Raw genomic sequence first — 25,868 nt, 5'->3', positions numbered from 1 at the left:
GGTGTGTGCCAGTGAAGGTAGATTTCTCCCAACCATTAGGGTTGTGGAGTTTTTATTCCCCCGGTAGATCCGAGGATGGCTGTCCTTCTCCGAGTTTTTACAGGGCTCTGGTGTTTTGTGTTGGTTTTTCTTCTTCTCGTTTCTTTGACAGGAGGTTCATCTTGAGACGTCCGGTGGGGAGATGTTATTGTTCGTGTCGCCGATGGAGCGTTCTGGCCGGACTTTATCTGTTTCTCTATTTTTTGACGCTAAATCTACGCTTTTCCATCAGCTTTTGAGACACACGTGCCACTCAGATGGGTCCACCGGTGTCTTCTGGTCCTGTCTTAGCTTGCATCGGCCGATCTGCTGTTTGGTAAATCCGGGGGAGGCGCGTGCTGTACACACGCGGGAATCCGGCAATGACAGTGCCCCCTACTGCCGACTTGGGTTGATTTTTCTGTTATATGTGTTTGTGTATTCCTTTGTTTTTATGTACAGATTGTCTATGTATGGCTCTAGTTTTATTGGAATTTGTCATTGTAAGGGGGGGCTTAATTGTAATTCTTGTAAGATTTAAGATTTTGCCTAAGCAGTTGTTTTTTAAGTCAGGTCCTTCTGACTTAAGAGTATGGGGGTCTATCTCTCATTTCTTAAGATGTAAGCCTTTGGACTTTTTAGAATCAATGATAACGATGCTATTAGTTCAAAAAAAGAAAAAATTATCGCTTTAATTTCTTGTATATAAATCGCACTCTATTACACAGAGACAATCTTCTTCACAATCAAATAGTTAAACCTCTGTGATTATGATATTATAGGTTAAATTGTTAGAATTTAACCATCGGGAAAATGAAAATCTACAACATGGAAGTGAACTAATTAAGAGAGAGTCCAATCATATACCAGAAACTCGTCCATCCGAGAAGCTTCAATCAGTCGATCTACGAAACTCCGTCCTTTTCTTCTTCTTTCTTAATTCTCGTGAACTTCTAGCCTTTCCAATCACTTTTAAATTTAAAAAAATCTCAATTTAGGTATCCAATCTTAAAATATTTGCAATGTCACCCTCTACTTTTAGATTTGGAGTTAAATAGGACGGATTATAGGTGAAATGTATCTTATAACACTGTATTTAAGGCTTATTTAATTTTTAAATAATTAAAAATTCAAAAAAAAAAAAATGAAACCCACGGCTTGAGACAATAGGCCTAAAAATTATAAATTTATAATAGTCAAATCCTTAAGAGAGTTGGCCTGAAATTGCGATAAGCGGCATATTTAAAATTGAATTGAGTATTTTAGTTGGGCATATATTTAAAATTGAATTTGGCATTCTATATTGAAAATATAAACCAGACTCCACACAACACCTAGAAGGGGCATTGAATAGGTGTATACTAATATAAAGCGTTATCTAAAAAATAACCAACCAATTAAACATTCACCAAAAATAAGGAAAGTTGTAAAGCAATTAGTACAATAAGTTTCGATGACAAAGTGGAAACCTTTTGAAGAATTCTTCAAAAATAAAACCACTCCAAGGCAGCTAAATCCAAAAAATTCAGCTAGTGATAGATGATAGCGTACAATATACGGGGTATCGGTATTGTATTACAAGTCCTTCGCGACAGCGCCAACCCTACCTGAAATGGGTTAATATCATAGAATATACCATATGGAATATAGCTATTACATATATATATTAGCATGATTTTCCTGTATCAAAATAATGTTATTGTTACCGAAATTATGCCATATTTTTTCTTTAAAATAAACTACATGTTTGTCTTGGCAAAATAACGGGAACAATATACACCGATTGTGAAAACCCCACATTTAAGCTTTCTGTGATATAAATCTTTAACCCAAAGTTCGAAAGATAGTGGACATTTTTTTGAATATTTATTTACTAAGTTGTGGACTTACTCAATTGTTTTTCTTCCACTGTAAAATACCTTGGTGTTATAGTAATGTCTGTTTGGATGCTCTGAGCCTGTATTTGATTATGCATACTTTTATCGCAAATTTAAAACTACAATATCTTAGATTATGATTTCGCTTCCGCATGCCCATTATTTCTCTAATTTAAGTTCAAGGGTAAATCCTCCAGTCAGTTACCAGTTACTTCAGGTGAGGAATTTGCCAGTAACCCACCCAGTTAAGTAAAAACAATTATCTAATTTTGAGGGCGTTACAATATACATCAAACATGCATGTTTACAACTCACATGAAATATCTTTTAGACAAAATGTAAACTCTACTTTGTGAAAATAAGTGATGAATTAATAAGATAATGAAAATGATGTTTTGTAAACGCATGCATATAAAAAATAGTGAAAAATAATTGCATCGTATGACACGGTACATCGGTACGTGCGGGATAACGGTCATAGGCTTACTATACAGGTTAACCTCATGGTTAAAGGTTTATTTTTATGTTTAACCTTAAATCCAATGGTTCTTGTAACTGGCGCAATCATGTTTGATTTATAGTCACTATAGACAGACGTCATTAGCGGCGTGGGTCACCCTCGGTCGGACTCGGTCAGGCTTCTAATGATGGACAATAGCGTACAATATGCGGGGCACCAAAATTGTAATATAGGTTCCTCGAGACAGCACCAACCCTGTCGAGAATGAGTTAATATCCTGGATAAACCATATGGTGTTGAGCTATGACATGATTCTTTTATTACAGCATATATTATATCTATACTATATCCATGATGACATTGTCAAATGATAAACTTTAACCACTCCTAGCAGCCTTACTACTTTAACAAAAAAAAAATTGGTAAGTGAACAGTACTCACAAATTTTGTGAGTACTTTTCACTCACCAAATCATTAAAAAACAATAAAAATTATCATTTCTCTTCTTTTTTCTTTTTCTTTTTTTCTTTTTTGCTTTTTTCACATTTCTTTCTCACATGGATCAGTCGGCACAACACCACTTTTTTTCCATTCTTTCTCCCATTTTCTTCTCCCAACTCTCATGCACTATTTTCTTTCTCTCATTTTCTTCTCCCAATTCTTACTTCCACGGTTCCTATGTCCTTCCTTTGACCTGCAAAAATCGATTATGAAATAGCAGTCCCTACATCTGGAGTTGTGTAATTTCAACAAATTTGAAGGCTCATAGTTATCCTTCAAATCAAATCTATTCGGCTTTCGCAGGTAGGCAACTTTCTAGCCTATCTTTATATGTTTATTTTGATTCATTTTAAAAATATGATCGTTAGAAAAAAGACAAACATTCAAAAAAAAAAAATTAAATAGAAAAAGAATAAAGAAATCTGGAAGAAAAAAAAAAAAAAAAAAAAAAAAAAAAAAAAAAAAGAAAAAGAAAAAAGAAGAGTATTATTCAAATGGAATAGTGATAGTGAATAATTAAAATAATGAGACCGTTGGGGATACTTTAAAAAATTGGCTCATCGGAATAGAGAAAAGTAGTTTTTAGCAATTTTGGCTACTAAAATTTGATGAGGCTATTAGGAATAATCTTAGATGTTGGATTCGAGATGGACCTTCAAACAGTTACGACCATTTGGCATAGTAATACTGCTCTAATTAATGCTTGAGGACTGATTACAAGATTCTAAAAGCCGCTCATGGTAATTAGTATTTTTGGGTGATGTTATAGGATTATCATTCATTTGAGGTTCAATTGTGTATTAAAGTTTAGTTTTGATCTTTTATATCGATGATATGTATAATGTGATTTCAGTTAATGTGATGACTCTTAGTAGATGCTCTAGTTGTCATTAATGTTGATAGAATATTATATGTTTTCACAACGTAATATTCTTTTTTTAGGAGTAGAGATCCCTAAGTCTTATTCCTTGTGAAATTGGATTGGGAGGCGACTATGAAATTAATTACCATTGTATTAATTTCTCGGGGCGTTGCAATTATATAGCACTAGTTTACCATATCATACGATACAAATATTATTCATTTACTTTAAGAAAATGGGGTAATTACATTTTCCCTCCATCAACTACCAAAAAATGCGCTATGCCCCCATGAACTACCAACTTGATAAAAAAAGAGCATTCAACTACCACAATTACATGTTTTGCCCATTTCTGTCAACCTAACTCGTGAAAAGACTTAAATATCCTAATTCAATTTCAAAAATGACATAAATACCCTCAACTTTTTTTTTAAAAAAAAAAAAAAAAAAAAAAAAAAAAAAAAGGCAAAAAACCAAAGGGAAAGGGGTAGGTGCCAGAGGGGGTAGAGGTGGGTCTAGCCACCTCTGGGGTGGCTCACGGCCACCCCGTAACCTGGGGGGCCGCGTGGCCACCCAAGAGAAAAGCTGCTGGCCACCCCCTCCACCTAAGGGGGTTGCTGCCACCCCCCCCCCCCCGGCAGCCACACCCTTTCCTTTGGTTTTTTGCCCTTTTTTTTTATTAAATATATTAGTTTTAATATTTTTTATTAATAAATTCAAACCAAATTAATAAACCATTTTTTTTATTAATTGAGGGCATTTTTGTCTTTTAATCAAAATTAACGTCCAAAACCGGCATATTCCGTCCATATTAACGGGTTTGACTAACGGAATGGGGCAAAATGTGTAAAGTTGGTAGTTTGATGCTCTATTTTGGTCAAGTTGGTAGTTCATGGGGCATAGCACATTTTTGGTAGTTGATGGGGGAAAAGGTAATTACCCTTAAGAAAATCATATATAAGCATTTATTCATTTGAAGCAATCTAAACATGTTACAAAATTAGTAGGCTCATAACATATTATTTTGAAAAGTAAAGAATGATCAGTTGTCTGACCTATCGCACATTAAAGTAAAATCAGTCTCATAAGCATTTACTTACTCAATTGCTCATCCACAATTTTGGACATCTCGATCTCTTGCTACTGCGAAATATACCATAATATTAAACATAATACATCGAGAGTTCTAACTTATGTACGTAAAATCCCTAATAACGCACTAAGTACCCTAATCTATCAATAAAACCCTAATTATTCATTTCTGGTCACTCTCGAATGTTCAGCTTCGAGGTCGAGTGTTCGACTAATAAAGATCGAACGTTCAGTCAAATGCAATGAACATTCGATGAAGGCTAAAATGCATAAATGACTCAAAACTTCTACTTAGACCACATTCTAGCTTAACCAAAGCTCATAATAACTATATAAAACATATTAAACTATAGCAACCTGATAAAACATGAACAAGTTCAAAACTTTTTAGAAAACTAATTACCCAATGGGATAAATCATAAACTCAACATGGCCTGTTAGGACACAAGTTAGTGTATAATCATTGTGAAATAATGGACTTGAGGTTCAAGGGTTGCCTTACGGAAGATGAAACTACATCAAATGCCACTCTTTCTCTCTCTAGAACCTCTCTCTCACTAGGTCTAGGGTTATTGGAATGCACGACTGATGGACTTGAACTAAAGAGCGTAGTGTGTTATTTATATGCGTTGGGAAGGGATAAGATTGGCTGAGATGATTGAAAAGTTAAAGTGCTTTAAGTGTGATCAAATGTTCGGGGCATACTTCGAACGTTCAGGGAAATGACAACCCAAACGTTCCAATGGGATATCGAATGTTCGACTAAGGTAACCATCGAACGTTCTAGTGGAAATATCGAACATTCGGTTAGGGTATGAAATTGTCAATTATTAGGTTTGGAAAAAAAATGGTTTGTGGCACTCATTGAATTTGTTTTTAATGTTAATTTAAATCGTAAGTGTTGGTTTTTATAAAGTGTGTTTTGCACGAATAATTGCATTTTATTTATTTTATTACTATTATTATTATTGTTTTCAGAGTATTACAGGACCGATTTTTTAAATGAGGATAACATAATGAACTAATTGTTGAAATAAAAAATCGAAGGACTAAATTAAAATTGCAAGAAAATCCAAAGACTAATTTTAATTTTTTCCTCAAAGAAAAAAGATAATAATCCGTTTAGTGAGATAAATCCATTACATGATCCAATATTTAGGAGGCAAAAAATCAAAGAGTAAAGCTACTCTTCACACCCATTTATTACACTCATGTCACATCGACTAACATGACGTATTTTAAGTGGTTTACATTTTGTTTTTCTTTAATGACTAATAAAAAAAATCACTTAAAGCACGTCACGTCAACTGACATAATACAGGTGTGAGGAATAGAATTACTCCAAATCAAACATACATTTATTACTCGTTCATGCTTTTTAAAATGCATAGCAAATTATAAAAACATCATATTAATTCGAGTTTTGCGAAAAGAAAAATATAACAAAAAAAGTCTTACTCTTCTTCGCTATGCTCCAATTAACTGCCAAGATCAAGAAAATTGATTGTGTGCATAGCACGATTAAATATAATAATTAAAAAAAAAGATATTGTTCTTTTTTTTTCTTTTTTTCTTTTTAAGAGTAATACTAGAAAGAAAATTCATATCTTTCTTGCTTCTTCTCAAAATTAGTGTGACTTTGAAAATTAATATTAAATTTTTAATAAATAATTATTAGATTTTAATTCAATAATAATTTTATGGATAACTTCACAAAAGGGTATCTAATTATACGATGTTTTAAGATAATGATACTGAACTAGCAAACGTCTCAAACTGGAGTATTCACCTCCAAACATTTCACTTAAGGATACTCCGTTAAGATTTGTTGTTAAATCCTAACAGAGTACCCAAAATATCTCTCTTTTTTTAAGGAAAAGAAGAAAAAAAAAATGTTAGGATTCAGGTGTTGGTTAGAATTTAATATTGAATTTACAAAAATACACATGCCTGAATCTTTGAAATTTTTATAATTTTTTTTTAAAAAAAAAAAATACATGGATATTTTCAAAATTTTAGCAAGATTTAACAATAAATTCTAACTAAATATCTTTATTTAAGTGAGACGTTTAAAAATATGAATACTTTAATTTAAGACATTTATAAGTTCAACATCACCATCTCAAAACGACTTATAATTTAATACCTTTGTGCGAAGTTTTCCTAAATTTTAAGATAAAACAATGAAAATATGGTCTTCCATTACTTACTGGGGTTTGGTTGTGCACCAAACATTTTCCTTACTTTATTAGTAGTAATCACCTTCACGTCTCTTTCGCTGCATCTGTTGTCTCGTAATTTGTAAAAGGACATAAGGAGTTGTGAATTGTTTAGAACACGTGATATTACCGCTTCCTCTAAAGCTTTTGTAGTTCTAAGAAACTAGATACCTTTTACAGGCTGCTCCTCTTCACCGGCTTCCGAGCTCTTATTATAAGATGTATAAAGAATAATCTTATTTCGTTTGCATAATACTCTACAGCGCTCCCTCTTTCTCTGCTTGGTTCTTCTTCTTCTTCTTCTTCAATACGAGAGTTTATAGAAGATGAAGACGTCAACTTGTGTAAGTCTCTCTTTCTCCGTTTCATATTCTTTGAAATTTTTATTCTTTCCTCACCAAAGCAAATATGTGCTTGAATTTCCAAAGCATAAGGTTCTTCAAGTGATCAGCGGAGTTCATTGATGAAATGTATGCAAGCTGGGTGTAGAAAGAAAGTGGGTTCTATTGAAGACGCTATTTTAGCAAGAAAGTTAGCTTTTTTTTTTCATCAGCGTTGTTGTGTGAGTATCGCTGGTGGCTTCGTGTGGTCCTAGTTGGGTCTTCCGTTAGAAAGCTTTGTGCTTTTCTTCCATGGATGCTTTTGGGCTTTGAAATTTTCTTGATTTTTCTAATCTGACTTTCTAGGGAGAGAAAATGAAAAGACAGAGAGTGGGTTAGGTCCCCTGCATCTTACTTTGTAGTGGGTTTGGTGCGGTGGAGTGTGAGACAGCTTGATATCATTATCAGAGCAAAATAGTAAAATAAATGGAAAAGAAAATAAGTTGTTGAGGTGCAGGCCGGATAGTAAATGTGAGAGAGCCTTTTTGTACTCATCCGTCCGAACATATTTCGGACGATCTGCCTTATAAAAGCTCTCTCACATGCACTGTCCTCGATAAATATGTCTGATGTCTCCTTCTTGTCATGCCTCCAGCCACTTCAGCTTTTGATGTGCCCTCAGTTTGCTCCATGTTTTCTAATGTGCCATATCAATATTTTTAGAATTCCAATATTTTACTATATAGATTTCTTAAACGTTAATAATTGTTTTCAAATTAAATGATTAGGATTTTACCGTAACAGTATTTGTCAGTTTTATCAACGTAGTTTTTACTATTTCAGTATTTTTCTGTACCCTAATGTACTTTTAAAGTGATAAATGTTAATATGGTAACATGGTAGGATACTCAAGGAAATCTAGAAGTTTTTAATCTAATAAGATCTATCTTTTAAATTATTTAGAGAAGAAATTAAACTTCTTGAATTTCAGTACTTGAGGAAATTGGATGATTTTAAATATAGGGACCAAATCCAACACAAACAGTGTATTTCAAAGTTATGAATGCAATAACATTAAGAACACCCCACCTACCACTTTTCCGTGGCTCTCTCTTTCATGAACCCTCTTTATTTTATTTTATTTTTTAAGATCCTCCAAAATTCTTAGTGAAACTTAAATGCAATTTTTAGAATGATCATTTATTGAATCCTGAAAGTTCTCTGATATACTGGAAAATTTGAAGTAAATATGAGAGTTGTTACTGTTCTAAAGGTATTATGTTAAGAGAATTAACCAGTCTACCTGAGTGAATTATTTCTATTGCTGCTTTATGAATCCAGTCTTTATAGAAGAAAATCATGTGTTTCATTTTGCGCCCCCTGCAGGCTAATATTATTTATTTCCTCTGCTTGCAGATTCCTCTAAGTGTGGAGCCTAGGAGGCAGAGATCATTTAGATGCTTCCTTTCTACTCTGTTTTTGCTTTCTGCAGCTTTCTTCATAGGGAGTGCATTGATAGTCACAGATTATAAAGAGGTAAAATATACTTTCAGCTCCATCATTACTACAGAGACAATTTAACTTTCTCTAGTGTGGTTTATTTAGTTTGCTTTCTAGGGAGCATTATTTTCTTACATACGCTTACAAATACACTTGACTTATGTTCCTTTATTTTCTTGTTTGGAAATGCTATGGTAATACGGTACTCTTAGCCCTTAGGAAAATTGAATGCACAGGCTCATATGAATGAATTTTTATCTTGTGCATAAAATTTTTTACACCCAAATAAATAACATGGAAAATCTAAAGTAATAATTGGGCTATCTTGGCACAGAGGTATTTGTCTTGGGGATCAGTTGATGCTATACAGAATACAAGATCTAAGATGTGTGAGGTATGTTGCTACCACTCAAATGTCATATAGATGCATAATTTGTTCCCTGATCTTGTATGTAATGATTAGCTTTTATTAATACTTCTGTTTGTATTTAGAGTCAATGCATGTCCCGAGGAAGTGAATCACTGCCTAAGGGAATTGTCTCCAAAACTTCTGACTTGAAAATGCGACCATTATGGGGCCCCATGGATAAAAAGGTATGTCAGCTTTATAGCTGAAAATTTCAGTGGTAGTTTGGCATTCCTGGTACTGTTAGTCATTTTACTAGAGAACTATGCAGTTTTTTACCTTGCTTGTTTAGGCACTTCTGATTTACAGCAATTATTGGTTTATTTTGTAAGCTCTATCTCATTTTTGTTTTCTATCAAGCATGAATAATGAATAAGTTTAATATTGCTGTGGAAAATGCAGTTTCTCTTTGCACACTGATTACCTGATTCTTTCAATTTATGTTCTAATGATGCTTCTGTCCAGAACTCGAAGCCATTCACAAACTTATTGGGCATTGCAGCTGGCATAAAGCAAAAAGAAAGTGTGAATAAGATTGTGAAGAAGGTAAAAAGCAAAATTTCATGCCCTCCTTACATTCGTTGTCTTTGATTTCGTTGGATTTAATTTCTCCTTTTACTTACAAATCACAGTTTCTGTCAAGTGATTTTATCGTGATGCTTTTCCATTATGATGGCAATGTGGATGATTGGAGAGATTTAGACTGGAGCAACCGTGCCATACATGTTTCTGCTATTAATCAAACAAAGTGGTAATGGTTATTAGCTAAAATTCACAAAAGGGAAAGAAATTATACTTGTTCAGATATGTCAGGACCATTCTCACTAACTGGTATATCATAATTGTTTTCATGATTAAGGTGGTTCGCCAAGCGTTTTTTACATCCTGATATTGTGTCTGAGTATGGCTACATCTTCCTCTGGGATGAAGATCTTGGAGTTGAAAATTTTGATGTTGGAAGGTAAATTATGAGTATACATATGTGGGTTTTATATGACTATAATGTGCTTGTGTCTGTACATATGAATGTATGAACATGAGTACATAAACGCTGCCATGCTGGAAATGTTAGATTTAGTGGGTGGTCATACATATGCCTTCTCTTTTTTCATTACTATTTAGTGTGAATATAGACATGTGTGTGTGTTGGAGAGGGGAGCGAAGTGTGCATCCCTGCCATTACATCATAACTTGTCGATATGGTCAAACCTAATCCAAGATTAGAAGCATTCCCATCCATATAGTTCTCAAACCTTTTTTCTGTTCCTCCTTTTTTTTTCCAATTTAGGTTTTATAGATTTGGTAACTATTGGAATCCAGCCAGTGTGATATTTCACATGCATGACAAATGGAGGAGGCATGTAACTCGATTGTCGGTAGGCTAAATATGGATCTATCATGAGACATGTACCCTGATAGATGGATAGGCAAAATATAGGCACCCCAAAATGTACAGCATTTTATTTTGGGGCTGGCCTTTCTTTTGGTTGGGGGGAGCAGGAAGAGGGTGATTGGTAATGGTTAGTTCAATTGCTGTTGTAATTTTATTGCTGTGTTATTTAGTATGCATGGCTGGATAGAAGACACATAACATGATGGTTACACTCGCACAAGAAAAAAGGTTGCAAAAGAAGTTATGGATTGGTGTAATACTATTAATTTTTCCAGTGAACATTTGAAGATTGAGTTTATGTGGTTTAACTTCTTCCATGCAGATATCTTACAATTATTAAAGAAGAAGGGCTTGAGATATCACAGCCAGCACTTGACCCATTAGTATCTGAGGTCCATCATCATCTCACAGCAAGAGACAGCAGATCAAAAGTACACAGGTTCTCTATCTTTTCCTAGAAAATAATGTTTCAGAATGAGGAAATCTTTAGTTTGAGCCAAATTCGAGTGCAATCACCATCTATGCATTTGAAATTTATGCGGAGTCCGATGGCAATATCCTTATGAATTCTTATATGTAGCTGTTGTGATATGTTTTTTCATTTGTTTTCCTTCTGTAGCATGTCATATGCTATCAGGCTTTGATTGAATTAAAATTTTCAGTACAATTTCTTCTAATTTGAGGTCTATGTTGTGGTTGCTATTGCATTGGTTGACAGGAGGACTTACAAGATGATTGGTAGAAGGAGGTGCGATGAAAACAGCACAGAGCCTCCATGCACAGGGTAGAAAATTTGCATGCACATCCTTTTCAGTTTCATAGTTTACACACAGAAAAATATGTATCCATATCCATACAAATGCATACAAACACAGACGTATTTATTTACATATGAATGTATTTTACTCTCGATTTTTCGTCATGAAAGTGCATCTTTAGTTATTAATATGTATGACAGGTGGGTGGAAATGATGGCTCCTGTTTTCTCAAGAGCATCCTGGCGTTGTGCATGGCATATGATTCAGGTACGGCGTCTTTACATAAATTTTTCAGACACCATTATAAAGCTAAATGGGTGGTGGATTTTGATAATTAATTAGACACTGGAGTAAATTATGGTAAGAGAAATGTCTTAATTACTAGTTTATCAACTCTTTGCCAATTGATGTAGCTCAAATGGCACTTCCACCCCCTTGGGTAAGGGGTGGTGGGTGAGAGCTCATGGGTTAAAATCCCGTGAAAAAAAAAAAAGAAGAAAAGAGGATAAAGCCAGGGCTATCCAAAGCATTGCCAAGTATTCCTTTCTTTTTTTAGTTTAGCTGATGAATGTAGTCTGAATTCCAGCGATCAACGATCCAATTTGATCTAATGAATAAAAGTATAACGATATTAATAGCTTCTCTAAGATGAATAAATTTAAGGTTTCACAAAGCTTTGCCACTAATTTACCCCTTTCCACTCTTCTTTTTCCCCCTAATGTTTTGACAGAATGACTTAGTTCATGCATGGGGCTTGGATTTTCAGCTCGGTTACTGTGTTCAGGCAATTTCCACATCCTTTAACTATATACCTATTTTTCAATTTTTTGATTTCCATGAAGATATGTCTTATGTGCAAAGCATTCTTTAACAGGGTAATCGGACTAAAAATATTGGAATTGTTGATTCCGAATACGTAGTCCATTATGGTCTTCCTACACTGGGGTCATCGGTGGCGAACAAGGTTAGAAATTTTTTTATTACTAAATTTAACTAAGCCCTAATCCCACTAGTTGGGATTGGCTGCAAGAATGTTAATTTCCAGGCATTTAACCTATCTACAAGCATATTTCTTTTACATCTTTAATGCTCATGTTGTTCCTCACAACTTCCACCCATGTCATTTTTCGTCATCCTTTATTCCCTTTCAATCCAGCTTGAATCAACTCACTCTTCTGCTCTGGTGTTTACATATTTTGAAATATCTCATTAATTTGATCACTTAGCTTGAAGAACTCATATTGTTAGCTACTTTAGTTTGTATTGCCTCTGTCAAGGCTACATTTTGATCACATGCTCTTCCCATACATTTAATGCACCCTATATGTCATGATGACCAAACAGTCCAAATGCCTATTGTTTTCTCAATTAAAAAATTATTTCTTTTAGAAGAAATGTGGATTGCAGTCTTGCAGATCCTCTTTGATCACATGCTCTCTCTCTCTCACACACACACACACACCACCATGTGTAATTTCTATCTGTTACGAACTTGTAATGATGATCATCAATGCAGAAAGTTGCTGAAGCTCCTAATCAATCTACTCAAGATATGAGCTCCAGTTCAGGACCACTGGTACTTAATCAAAATCCAATATGCCATTCATCACATTCTTTTGTTGTCTGGGCTGAATATAAGCAGCTTTGAATTTGCAGGAAGCATCACAGTCGCATCAATCTGATGGTAGAGCTGGGGTAAGCCTTTCAATAAATCTTCTATTCACAGAAGCTCCTCACTTTATCTTCCCAAAGCCAGTACAAAGGGAGCAATAATGTTTTTTTTTTTTTTTTTCATACACTCAAATGTGATGAAGTATAAATATCTCACTTGATCATATGGAAGTATTTTCCTGTTAGGGTGGAAATCCAATGGAGGACAAACACACAGTCAGAGAAGTTAGAATAGAATAATTTGGTTCTGACCCCCAATCTATATATAGAGTGTAATGCAACTCTTGGTAAAGAGTTGTATTGTTTCTCTTTTCAGTAACCTCCATGGAAGTTATTATCTTCCATGGGAATAATCATGTGTGGGGATGACCACACTTGTTATGGTGTGATCATCCCTATGGCCTATATCATGCCCATTGTGCATTATTAGCTGTGCGTAGTGCCTTTTTGTTACTAATCAGATATTTTGATGCTTTCTGCATCCAAAAGGGTTTGTACTTTGATTGAGGTGTTAAATCACCAGTCATCCCAAAATCTTAAGTGAATAAGAAATAATGAATTTAATTTTTTAATTAATATTCCTCATGTGTGGGTCCAAACTCCTTAATAAGTAAAGCCCAACACAGAATATTTTTTTTTCTTATTATCAAAAAAAAAAAAAACAGAGAATATTTAATTGAGATATGAAGTAAATTACATAAATAAGGTCGATCATGAACTCTATTGTATTGTGATATCATATTAAATTACCACAAATCTCAAAAGCTTAACCTGATAGGAAATGGTAACATAATAGAGCTCCACTCTAGTATGAGTCGTATGACTTCTTTATATGATCCCGGTTATTGAAGGATACACTGGCATCCTTTGATCATTGTTCCTTTGCAGGTGAGAACTCGGTCCTATATTGAACTAGAGATCTTCAAGAATAGATGGAAAAAAGCAGTTAAGGAAGATAATTGCTGGGTTGATTCTTATCAGAAACCACTATTGTGAGAAGTTGCTGGCTGACCAAGACATACACAGGATGACACAGGCATTGACCTAAAATAAGCAAGAGGAGGACAATAGAGCAGCATTGTAGAGATCAAGTAGTGAAATAATACGCCTTCCCAAACATAGATGACGTTTTTCTTCTTCACTAAGAAAATATAGATGAGATACTTAACATTGCTAATATATATGGTACATATTAATGTAGTCTATGTAGACTAGTGCCATGACCATTATCTTGTAATTTTCCTATCCATTATTTGTGAAACTATGTATACAATTTCTTTTTTCTTCTTAAGATAGCAAGAATGAGAACCGAATCCGTTTATTTTGTAACAGTATTAATCGATCTTCATGACCTTTTAATCCTTTCTTCATAAGTCCTCAGAAGAGATTAGGCCGGCTGTCACATGGAAATTATGCACAGATTTTAAAATCAGAGGAAGAGAGGCCACCTTAATCCCCTGGTTCTATCTCTGGTGCAACTGTGCAAACGGTCCTGATAATCAAGTAGAAACTATAAATTTGGAATTTTAAGAAAGTGTAGATTGTTTCTTGGCTCATATAAGTGATGTATTGGCTATACAAATATATGTAAATTGTAGACCATTTCACTTAAATAATTCAATCAAAATAATCATATAAATTCACTTAATAAAAATTGGGGTGGTTAATATTGACTGCCCAGAACAGCATAATACAGCCAATATGTCACATAGTTGATGAATAAAAACTAAGTAAAAAACACTATTCACAAAAGCAGATGGTTTCTGCAAATTTTACTTTAAATCGCTCATACTTCTACACTGTCAAATCCTGATCTTTTCAATCAAAAGAGAAAAGCAGGGGAGGGGGTTTTGATGCAAAAATGAAGTAAAAAATAATAATAATAATAATAATAAAATCAGCCATCAAATATTTACATATTCCCATTCTCCTCTATGGATGACTCCGAAGCAGAGTCATCTATTGTAGAATTTGAGATCGTCTCTGATTGGCTTCCGCTTTCACTATCTGAAGTTCCAGATGGCCTATCTTCCACTGGGTTTTTCAAGAACCAATACATAATACTTGCAGTTAATGTAAGAATCATCTTTTGATTTACCTGACAAAACGTACCACCAAGTCAAAGTTTAGATACATGCACCAGGGCAAAATGAAAAAAAATAAAAATAAAATAAAATAAAAAAACACTTTTTCGGGGTAAAAGTTAATTTTAGAAGAATTTGTTTAGGGATAGGTACATTGGGGATTCTTTTTAGTGAGCCCATGTTGAGACACCACACAACCCCAAAACTTAAGCTTATGAGTTCGGGCCCAATAATGCTATATAAACCACTCACTCTTCTAAAACCTTAGCAATGTGGGATTCAACACTCACAAGTGCACTCACACCAATCTCACACTCACTTGTGAATGACTTCCACATTGACCCAACTCCCCCTCACTTGTGAGTCTTTTTTACATTTCCAAGAGTATCACACGTACCGGAGATGGAATAGACGCATCCAGACACTTGTCCCAAGAAACTAACCATGGCTCTGATACCAGTTGTTGGGGAGATAAACGGTTAGGGAGTTTTTACAAATAGTACATTAATATACATATTTGGACACCACTCTAGCACAAAAGCCTAAATTAATGGGCTTGGGTCCACTTAGGTATATTAACTACTCTTTTTCTTTATACTGTCTCAATGCAAGACTCAACTCTCATTCCAGTTGTTAGGGGATAGACACATTGGGGAGTCTATGTGTTTAGTCCAACAATGTTATATAAACCACTCACCCTTCTTAAATCTTAACAATGTAAGACTCAACACTCACACGTGATGCCAAATTGATTTTGATAAAGCAAATACAAATTATAGCTAAAATTTTCCTATGTAAGAAAAAAGGCTATCATTTTAATTGCTAAATAAAACACAACTGATTGGTACTATTTCCATAATATATCCACCAACCCCAATGCCAAATAAGAAGAAATCGAATATGAGCCCTGTTTGCTTGGGAATCCAACATATATATCTATGGTGACACCTACTACGCTATGATGGGTGTCAAATATAAGACATAAATTTCCTCTAAATTAGATAAGAAGAAACTGTCATGTGGCCCTTAAAAAACCATGTGTTTTTTTACATGCTCAAAGGACACAGTAGTTTTATAGACTGAATTGGAGAAGATTCCTCCGATTCAGTTTGGAGAAAGATTTTGACCTCAAATTTATGCCAAGTACATGAACAAAATAAACCAACGGTTATGATTTCAAAAGTACCTCAGTTATGTCTTCAGGCAGCAAAAATATTGAACACCCCAACTTCCTTGCAATACTAATGATGTAGGTGGCATTCATCTTTTTCTCCTCATCTGCATTACGTCCATGGTTTGGAAAGAAATAATTAGTGGAAAATATCTAAAACATAATAATAATGAATTTCAGCTCAACTTTTTCTATTCAGCAAAACCCAAGATGAAAGTTTACGGTAGTCAAGATCACGAAGAGTTCAGATTTGCATACTTAGGAATGTAAATAAGACTAAATAGTAAGGATTATCAAGGTAATCAAAGAAAAAATCTCCGTGGACAATTATATAACACCAGTAAACAGTATCCCATCTGTATGCTTTCCAGCGGGAAAAAAAAAAAAAAAAAAAAAAAAAGCCTCATGATAAATATAGTGAATTCCAACTAAACTCACAGTTGTGAACAATTCAACCATGGCAAGCCGTGCCACTCAAACCATTAAAACAATAAACAGTTACCACCATCCTATACTGGGAGTCTAGGCTTTAATTGGAAGTTAGGTTTTTGTAATAAACCTAATTGAGAAAAAAAAATATATATATATATATATATTAACTTCTACATGAAAGCCATAAACTGTTGCATATTCACAATTAATAGATACAATTGTATGAAACAGATCCAATAGTTTATTTGAATTCTTGAATTATAGATTGTTTATAACTTTATCTCATATCTACAATTTGAGTAACTTTTTTTTTTAGTGGTTTATGGATTATTGTAGTTACGCCACTCCTGAACGATTCCAAAGCATCTAAATTCTCATATTTTGCATATAAAATGTTTTTTTTTCAAAGGACTTCTTAGTTTCTTATAGATTATTGTAGCTGTTTATGAATTTTCTTTTTCTTTATCCCTTTTTTTTTTTTTTTACTTTCCTTCAATATCACCAGAATTCTTAAATTTATAATAAATTAAGTATATTCTATGAATGGCTTGTCCAACTCAAACCTAAAAGTTTCACAATTCCCACAAAGTCTGTCCGTGCCATATTTATCCTCATTTTGATTCAGGTACCTTGTCCAATTCCACATTCATCTTCAAGCAATTAATTTTGGCTTAATACAGTTATAGGCCTGTCCTTTAAATGATCAAAAGATTTTAATCCAAATTAGCCGATAACAATGATTTACCGAAACTTTTCATTGAATAAGGTCATAAAGTGGTTGGACCCCCATTACTGAGCATGCACCATACATCTACCAAAGGCACTTTATACCTGTGCTTTATGATTCCATTAAGTTAACGAAATCTGAAGCAAATAAAAGATTTCCCTGATTCTGAGAACAAAATCCAATACTTCAAAGGAAGACATCAATTTTGCATTAACACAATAAAAAATTTATAAATTTCCCACACAGTTTAAGCAAATGACTAATTGAAGAAACTTCAATCATGTAAAATTAAAAGCAGACATACCTGTTCTCCCTTTGGTAACAAGACTCCAATTTACAGCTCTAGGCTGCACAGAGCTGAGCAGCTCAAGGAAGAAAATGCCATCTGACAAGCTTTTATCCTAAAAAGTTGAAATAGTTATAATCAACCAATCAAATTTCTGCCACTCACAAAATTAAAATGCACATATTACCAAAGTACTATGTTAAAAGAAAGCATATACTAGTCTCAATCATAAAGTAGAAAGTTCTTATGAATGCCATTTTCTGGATAATAATAACAAGCGGTATCAAGAACAAGTTAAGATGCAAACAAATATCAGTAAGATAATGAAAATGATACACTATAAATCATAAGATAGTCTAGCAATTCTAATCGCATCAAAATCAACCAATTAGATTTATCGAGTATCTTTATAAGATGGTTTTTGAATCTGTGAGTGCTAGAATTCCATTTGAACATTTGAGGAAACCGTTTGTTAACCTCAATCATGACTACAATATCTTACCAAATAAACAATGAAAGAAAAGGTGGAATTCTATATATCCTCCTGAGTGGTTAATACAGTATGCATCCATTGTAGAAGGTTGTACTTTTATGTGTCTAATCATAGCCAGGATGACCCTCCACACAACAAAAATTTAAGGTAAAATGTTTGTGTTTTTAATTTTAGATCGCTCACTACATTCTAAGTAATCCACAGGAAGTTAGAGATACTGGATTGTTGTGTTATCTGATCATATAACCAGGAAATACTCAAAGAAACAGCATACCAATTTTTAGCCTTGAACTTATCAATAATCAAACAGCAAAAGCTAGCACTAGTAGCAAACACTTAAATGAGAGGAAAAGAGCTAAAAAAATGGTTACCTTAAAACTATAGATGTGACTCTGGCTTCCTGAGTTTCTCACTTTGGTGTTAGCCCATTCTAGAATATCAGCATCTGTGATTTCCTTACCGTGAGAGTGAAATCTCAGGTTTTTTAAGAGTTGGAGGATGGTGTATCGCATCAATTGCCACAAATAAGCTGAAGAACAATTAACATTCTCAGAATCAGACAATAACGTAACCTCACCGGACATCTGATAAAAAAATTACTCCAAAAAATTGTGATGCAAGCACATTTGGTCTAAAGATGACACAGTATACTCATTACAATATGTTGATAAGTTTTCACAATAACATCTAGTCTACTGGTAATATGTGGTAGGGAGCATACCTAATATCAACTTTTTATTTCCCTGCACGATATCATTTCCAGCAATATTAACCAAGGAAAACTTCAATTGTTTCCCAATTTTCACTACTTGGTTACAATTTTCTACTTTTTTAAACGGCATCTTAATCGGAGGCTTATTTGCAATCTTCCAATTGACAATCCCTGTTGACACCTTGTCTAGGGTCTCCAGAAGTACCCACCTGCAAGGAACAGCTAACTTCAACCCAGGTTGAAAAACAAAAATAAAGAGACAATTTGCAAGAAGTTCAATTTGATTGGGAAAACTGACATTAAGACACTAGGATTCATGGTTGTGAACATGAATATGTTGAATGAAATATAGCTTATTTACATTCGAAAGTCCAAGATAAAGAACAATGATAAGAATTTATGATCAAGTAGTAATTGCAAAATATACCCCACCCGTTTCTAAGATCTTCAAAAACATTGTTGATATATGTTGAGTTTCCAAGACTATTCATCCAAAGGCGAAATGCTCTCTCTTCTCTGGATACTTGGGCATCATCTGGCAAAGTTTCAAGGAAAGATATCTGTTTTGTTTGGGTTGAGAGCCCATTCCTACATGGAAAAATTAAATATTAGTTTCACCTCTCTCAATTCTTTACAGACGAGAAAAAGTAAAAAAAGAAAGGAACATATAAATCATCAATTCATCTTGACAAACAAAAATGTAAAAAACAAGAATAATAATAACAGCTCATTAAGAGAATTTATAAAAACAAGTAAATGATATAATGTCCGCTATCCATTCGGACAAGTTTACTTTAAGGAATATAACTATAGCATGCATGACACGTATTTCTGGATGCAATCATTTGTTCTCTATATCAACTAGCAGGTTCAGAATGTTCTCAAGTTGCCAGAACATCCACAGCAACCATTTAAAATGCAATTTTTTTCTCCATGGATCCATTCTCACCTATGCTGGAAAATATGTGCAACAAAAGCAAGGTTCAGATTGGGGGAACCTTCCACGATATCTTTTGCAGTTAAGTATCTCTTGCAACCCATCCTATCTGCATGTTCCAGAACTAACTTCGCTCTTGCCAAAGGATCTTTTGCAGCCAAAGTGGATGGATTACTGTGCTCTGGCGCAAGAACATTTAGGAGGTGAGCATAAGCTTCTCCATCCTGCAGGTCAAGCATCTTACACAGTTAAAGACCAGCCAAGTACCAACTACAAATACTTAAACCTGTAGCTGGAAATTTATTTTTAGCACTACCGAGTGAAGTTATTGGTTTTCTTGTTTTTGGCTTCTATAAAGGAAAACATTGACCGATTCAATTCTCATAAGCAAATGGAAGTTAGCATTTAATTTAAGAGTAAAACCAGAAAACCTAAAATTTAATCTGACAATACAGCAACAGTTAGTGGCAGTGATCTTTGAACCAAATGGCTTCTTCTCCCACTGTAACCAAATGGCTTTTTTCTTCTTCTTTATTAAGTCTAGCTGGAAAGCCACCAAAGAAACTGGAAAAAGAATATAGCTACTTGCCATGTGAATTAAACAAAATGGATTTCTATTATCCCATAAGTAACAAATGAGAAGACAGCTTGAAGCATGATCAATTACGTGCAAATGGTATACTCAACGAACAATCTGTTGGGTGGTCTTAGGCCTCTCTCAACCCCAAAAGCTAACTTATGGGGTGAGGTTTTCCCTCACACTTATAAACTGACCACCCAGTCCCTTCCACAACCGATGTGGGATAACTCCAATACAATCACCAATAAGGCCATGATGCGTGAAATCAAAGAGAGAAGAAAAATAGCAATTACTAAAGAAGGTAAAAACTTGCCATGCCTAGGTAAATCTAATTGTGAGATGATTTCAAGCATCCATTTTGAGTAGAAACAATGCTTTCAAATTAATGAAAATATTAAGCATGCATAACCCACAACATACCGTTGCCAATTTAAATTTTCCTAAAGCAATTTTAGCAATCATGTAAAAGGATAAAAAGAAGTCTTATAGTAGTAAATTAATTTTAGGAAGCCAAACCAGTTGACTTCCTGTATCAAAGATCTTTAACAGAAGAGAGGAAGAGAAGATGTTTCTAGTTTTAATGTACATCTCTGTTATACGATCTTTATGAAAACAAGTAGGCTACCTGGGTCTAACAAGCTAGGCTTTGTAGAAACTTCAATTGCCAGTTAAGTGAGGATGACAAAAAAAAGATGCAAGGTCCATATATAGGACATGTAGACACATGCAAGCCCCTCTATAACCTAAATCCATAAACAAATACTATGGCATACATACCATTGAGCACATATATTTCTTATAGCAAAAAGAAGACAGGTCTTTCAGGTCAACGAAAAAAATGGATGGATTTTGCAACCCCAGGTGCCAATCAAGGTGGCTCAACCAATCAAGTAGCAACTAAACTAGCATGGGGAAACCAAAAATAGGAAGATAATATGAGGAGCTGCAGATAGGATGCAGTTGTGATATGATGTTCTTCTATATGACTTGTGTAGTTTGCGCTCTATCACTTGAGACTGTAACTATCAACTAAATCTTCATCATAAAGTATAAACCTGTCAATGAATGGTCTCAAAGTTTACAGTACAATACCTTCCTCACTCATAGAAATTCAGAATATCTTCAACTACAGTTTAAATAACAAGATATCATTAATCTTATTGATAGATGATCATCTAGAAATGCTTAAATGAGTTCAAGTCACAATTTGAGCTACATATATGCCATTCACGAGAAATGGTATTCAAAGTTTTAACAAAAGCCAATAGTTGACAACATGTATTCACAAAACGAAAATAACTAGATAGCCATTAAAGATACAAAAAGTGAATTTTTTTTTTTTTTTTTTTTTACGCTAACTTTTTCTCATCTACCTTCACATCAGAGGAGAAGTTTGTGACTATCTTTTTGTATCCAGCTTTCTTCAATTGAAAATTCATCCACCTCAGTAAGATCTTCTCTGGTGATAGACTCATCAACTCTTCCACATCCTATTGGTTTTAAATATCAGAAGATAATCTATCAGAACGTTTATTGATGTAAACTCCTGTTAAATAATTTTTCAACGAACCAGAATTTCTGATGCAAGACTACATTTACCTTACTATCATCTACCAACTCCACCAGCTGAGGTGTATTCTTCAAGTTGAGATCTGCTAATAATTGTATCTATCATAGCATAGCCATTGGAAAAGTCAAAATTTAATTTCAAACATACAGTATGAATGCTAATGACTATGCATTCTCTATCAACTCAATGGATCCAAAGCCTCAAAGGCTTGCATTAGATAACCATAGTTAAGGTTATATCTTTAAAATAATACAAATTTAAACTTAATGATCATGAATCTTATATCTCCGTAAAATTAACTTAAGTAGATAACCGTGAGACTCTTACCTTAATGATCTGAGAAATCACTCCAAGCACAAGATGACGCTGAAACAAAACAAATAGAACAGTGTTCACATTGACGATTAGAGTTGTTAAAATTGCTGAGACTTATTTATTTTAAAAAAAAAAAAAATCAGTTTATGTTCCTGCTCCAAATATAACGTTGTTCTGTCCAATAGTTTTAAAAAGAATCAGATTAGAAGGGATGGTTCTTATTAACAATTGACAACTGGGCAGATTTTTCACAAAGTCTTCAGTATAGTTCAGTTAGGATAGTTTGAAAGTAATCCGCCCAAACAAACTTGGATAACTATAAAGCATACTTTAACCAGTCGATAAAAGACTCCCTAAACCAGAAAACTCAAATGTAGCATAACCTTTTAAGGCAGGCACCATATCACTAGTCACTTGGTTAGTAGGAAGCTTTTAAGCACTAGGACAGACTCATAATTTGGTAAGATACTTAAACCTTTCTAGATTTAATCATTTTAGCATGGAAATTAAGAATGACCCATTAATATAATGAAAAAATTGAAAAACATTGCATGTATTAAATGGATGTATACATACCCTTCCTTCAATAAAGTCCTGAGTCCCTATATTGACTACGGTACATCCAATAGCCTTGGCAGAGTTGAGGCAGAGTGTATGATTCTCATTCCTTTCCCATGGATTGAGTACTCTCTTAGTGTTAATAGCACGTTCATCAATGGTTCCTGGGACTGCGACATTAATTAGCTTACTGCACACAAAAAAAAAAAAAAAAAAAAACAAGTCCTTTCTAAATAAGAAACTCAAGAAGACTAATCATAAAGCTCAATGAAACAATAAAAACGATAAGTCATCACCAGAGAAGAACTCCATCTTTTGCAATCTCAAAGAGATCGTTAGTTGAAGGATCGATAGGAAGGTATCGGTTCAGAAACTCATCTTGTGCGAGGTAATTATTGATGTGCCCAACATAAGAGGCCTTCTCGGATTCACTAATGGTGTGAAGCAATGTGGTAGTGGCAGCCTTGAGGAACGCAGATGAATTCTTTGCATTACTTCCAGTTCTAGCAGTTGCATGGCCTTGGAGTGTCAAATACACCTGCCATGATTTTAAATTACACAATTATGGTTCACCTACTAATAATTTCTTCCTACAGTATTTTGTAGGCCAAATCATTTTCAAATTTATAAGTGAAAAACTGAAAAGTTACTGAGCAAAACCGAAAAGCTGTGCCAATCTATTGGGGGGGGAAGTAGAAACAAAATTTAATTTCCCTTCTTTCTTACATTTTTTTGGTAACCAAAGAGAGCATTAATCAATTCCTCAACAGCGAATCAGAAGAATCAAAAACTCAGGTCTCAAATACAACCATCAACAAATAAAATAAAAAAGCCAACAATATTCACATTTCTTTCTTGCTTACGTCTTCTCAACAACCAAACAGAGAATATAAGATCTTTCCAGTCAAAAGTACAAGAATTAGAAATTCAAAAAAGTTACTGAGCGAAACCAAATAGCTGTGCAGACAATTCCAAAAGTGGAGCTAAATTTTTAATTTATATTATTTTTTACATTTTCATGGAAACTAAACGGAGCACTAATCAATTCACGTTCCTCAACTAGAAATCAGAGGAATCGAGAACACCGATTTCAAATTCGAACTTTAACCAAAAAAAAAAAAAAAAAGCTGACAAGATTCACATTTCTTTTTTGCTTACGTCTTTTTAACAACCAAACAGAGAATTCATCAACTTTTATAAGATCTTTCCAGACAAAACTAGATGAATTAGAAATTCAAATAGCAATAAGAGTTACCGAGTGAAACCGAATAGCTGTGCCGTACAATTCAAAAGGTGGAACTGGAAGTACAGTTTTAATTTTCTCTTACATGTGGAAACCAAACGGAGCACCAACCAATTCACATTCCTCAACTAGAAATCTGAAGAATCGAGAACTCAGATTTCAAGTTCAAACCTTAACAAAAAAAAAAAAAAAAAAATGAATAGTTGACGAGATTTGCAGTTCTTTTTTGTTTACCTTGTCTCTACAACAAAACAGTTATAAGATCTTCCAGTTTTAAGTGGCAGAATTAGACACTCAAAAAAAAAAGGCTACTGACAGAAACCGAACAGCTGTGCCAAAAATTCAAAAAGTGGAACTAAAGTTTTAATTTCCTTTCTTTCTCAAGTTTTCTAGGAAACAAAAAAACGGAGCACTGACGAATTCACATTCCTCAACTAGAAATCAGAAGAATCGCGAACTCAGATTCCAAATACAAACATTCACAAACAAAAGAAAAAAAAAAAAAAATAGATAAATAAAAGATAAATAATATAAAATAAAAGGCTGAGATCAAAAAACAAGATCTACAGCGTCGTTTTGATGAAGCAGTAGTAACTGACTCTGAGAAAGTACTCGAAATCGACGTCGTCGTCCAAGTTTCGATTCAAATCGTGGATAAACGACGCTCTCTCCTCCTCCGTCAGATTCTCTCCCACCACCTTCAAACGCGACATCTTGGCCGCCAGCTCCCCCACCGTCAGCTTCCCGCTCTCCCTCCTCATGTTCATGAACTGCACATCACTCATAACCAACCAAACTTACCAAAACCATACATCACATCATATCCAAATTTGAAAAAAAAAAAAAAAAAAAAATAGAGAAAGAGAGAGAGCTCGATTAGAATTACGTGAGCTTTCAAGCTGCGGAGCTCGACTTGTGTGAACTGGTTTTGCAGCCATGGATCGGAGACCAGAATGCCTACGAAGCCGGACATTTCTTTGGTTAAGTAATCGGTGAAGAAGAAATGGATGAGAAAATACACACAGATTGATTGATTGATTGATTCAAAACTTTTTTATTTCTCTCTGTTGTGCTTCTCTTTTTTTAATTTAAGTGGTTGGGTTGTACGGAGGGGAGAGGAGAGACACAGTTGGGACGGGGCAGAGCTGTCACAGTTCAAAGTTAGTTTGTTATAGAGGGAGAGAGTCTGTGGGGGAGTGAATTCAAATTATGGCAAATCTCTCCCCCTTGGGCTAACACTTGGGATGGGGCCACGCTGTCGTTTTAAGATTCTTAAATTATGACTTATTTGTCCCTAACCCCCCTTATTTTATGTCCCTCTAATTATTATCTCTTTTGGGCTTAACGGTCGACTGGTCGAGTAATAAATGATCCTGAGCTCTTCTTTAACTCCAAACAAGTGACAAGTGGTCAGAAACTAATGTCGTTATATTTAATGTTATAAATAACATTATATTATTTAAATATTTCGAGTGGCCTATTAATATATTTATTTATTACCTCTATATTGTTAGGTAACATTAAATTTTAATAATGACTCTTTTTTATTTCACTTGAAAATTGAAAAGATTATGTTGCCCAAATTGGGTAGTAAAAAATAAATTCAATCTAATTAATTAAACTCACATCAGTATTTGATTTTCACATGCATTTTTAATAGAATTAATATATGTTAATTTAATA

At 34.1% G+C, this 25,868-nt stretch overlaps 2 protein-coding genes across 6 annotated transcripts; one reads left to right on the top strand and one right to left on the bottom strand.

Moving 5' to 3' along the window:
* The first annotated feature begins 7,149 nt into the window (after window positions 1–7,149).
* On the top strand, window positions 7,150–14,434 carry LOC133880578 (uncharacterized). 5 transcript variants are annotated; one of them, XM_062319562.1, is made up of 15 exons: window positions 7,150–7,373; window positions 8,766–8,885; window positions 9,184–9,243; window positions 9,342–9,443; window positions 9,721–9,801; window positions 9,888–10,006; window positions 10,115–10,216; window positions 10,971–11,087; window positions 11,367–11,432; window positions 11,607–11,673; window positions 12,137–12,190; window positions 12,281–12,370; window positions 12,923–12,982; window positions 13,063–13,101; window positions 13,966–14,434. In XM_062319562.1, the coding sequence occupies exons 1-15, from the start codon at window positions 7,356–7,358 to the stop codon at window positions 14,071–14,073; spliced, it is 1,203 nt and encodes a 400-aa protein (XP_062175546.1). In that variant the 5' UTR covers window positions 7,150–7,355; the 3' UTR covers window positions 14,074–14,434. The 5 variants fall into 5 exon arrangements, with proteins under 5 accessions (XP_062175546.1, XP_062175547.1, XP_062175543.1 ...); XM_062319563.1 differs by lacking the exon at window positions 7,150–7,373 and adding an exon at window positions 7,858–8,051 and having other exon boundaries at window positions 13,049–13,101; window positions 13,966–14,028; XM_062319559.1 differs by lacking the exon at window positions 7,150–7,373 and adding an exon at window positions 7,863–8,051.
* A 298-nt stretch (window positions 14,435–14,732) lies between these two features.
* Window positions 14,733–25,397, bottom strand: LOC133879768 (fimbrin-2). Its single transcript, XM_062318546.1, has 14 exons — window positions 25,072–25,397; window positions 24,785–24,955; window positions 23,239–23,480; window positions 22,961–23,132; window positions 22,397–22,435; window positions 22,099–22,167; window positions 21,873–21,989; window positions 19,932–20,143; window positions 19,415–19,570; window positions 18,992–19,191; window positions 18,642–18,799; window positions 17,796–17,892; window positions 16,348–16,439; window positions 14,733–15,175 (listed from the first exon to the last, which is right to left on the bottom strand). The coding sequence occupies exons 1-14, from the start codon at window positions 25,156–25,158 to the stop codon at window positions 14,990–14,992; spliced, it is 1,998 nt and encodes a 665-aa protein (XP_062174530.1). The 5' UTR covers window positions 25,159–25,397; the 3' UTR covers window positions 14,733–14,989.
* Between the last annotated feature and the right edge of the window lie 471 nt (window positions 25,398–25,868).

The sequence above is a fragment of the Alnus glutinosa genome, chromosome 10 (assembly GCF_958979055.1).
Source record: "Alnus glutinosa chromosome 10, dhAlnGlut1.1, whole genome shotgun sequence".
In the NCBI taxonomy this organism is placed as follows: Eukaryota; Viridiplantae; Streptophyta; class Magnoliopsida; order Fagales; family Betulaceae; genus Alnus; species Alnus glutinosa.
The sequence above is the reverse complement of the archived record's forward strand: the minus strand, read 5'-3'. Positions and strand labels throughout refer to the sequence as shown.

What these genes read in the sequence shown, in the direction of transcription:
- LOC133880578 (XM_062319559.1), top strand. Translation starts at nt 7,995, where the DNA reads ATGCCTCCAGCCACTTCAGCTTTTGATGTGCCCTCAGTTTGCTCCATG. An exon ending in TGAATAAGATTGTGAAGAAG is followed by an intron (nt 9,802 to 9,887) that starts GTAAAAAGCAAA and finishes TACAAATCACAG; the next exon opens with TTTCTGTCAAGTGATTTTAT. An exon ending in GCTCCAGTTCAGGACCACTG is followed by an intron (nt 12,983 to 13,062) that starts GTACTTAATCAA and finishes TTGAATTTGCAG; the next exon opens with GAAGCATCACAGTCGCATCA.
- LOC133879768 (XM_062318546.1), bottom strand. Translation starts at nt 25,158, where the DNA reads ATGTCCGGCTTCGTAGGCATTCTGGTCTCCGATCCATGGCTGCAAAAC. An exon ending in TCCGCAGCTTGAAAGCTCAC is followed by an intron (nt 24,956 to 25,071) that starts GTAATTCTAATC and finishes AGTGATGTGCAG; the next exon opens with TTCATGAACATGAGGAGGGA. An exon ending in GTCACATCTATAGTTTTAAG is followed by an intron (nt 17,893 to 18,641) that starts GTAACCATTTTT and finishes TCAACTTTTTAG; the next exon opens with GATAAAAGCTTGTCAGATGG.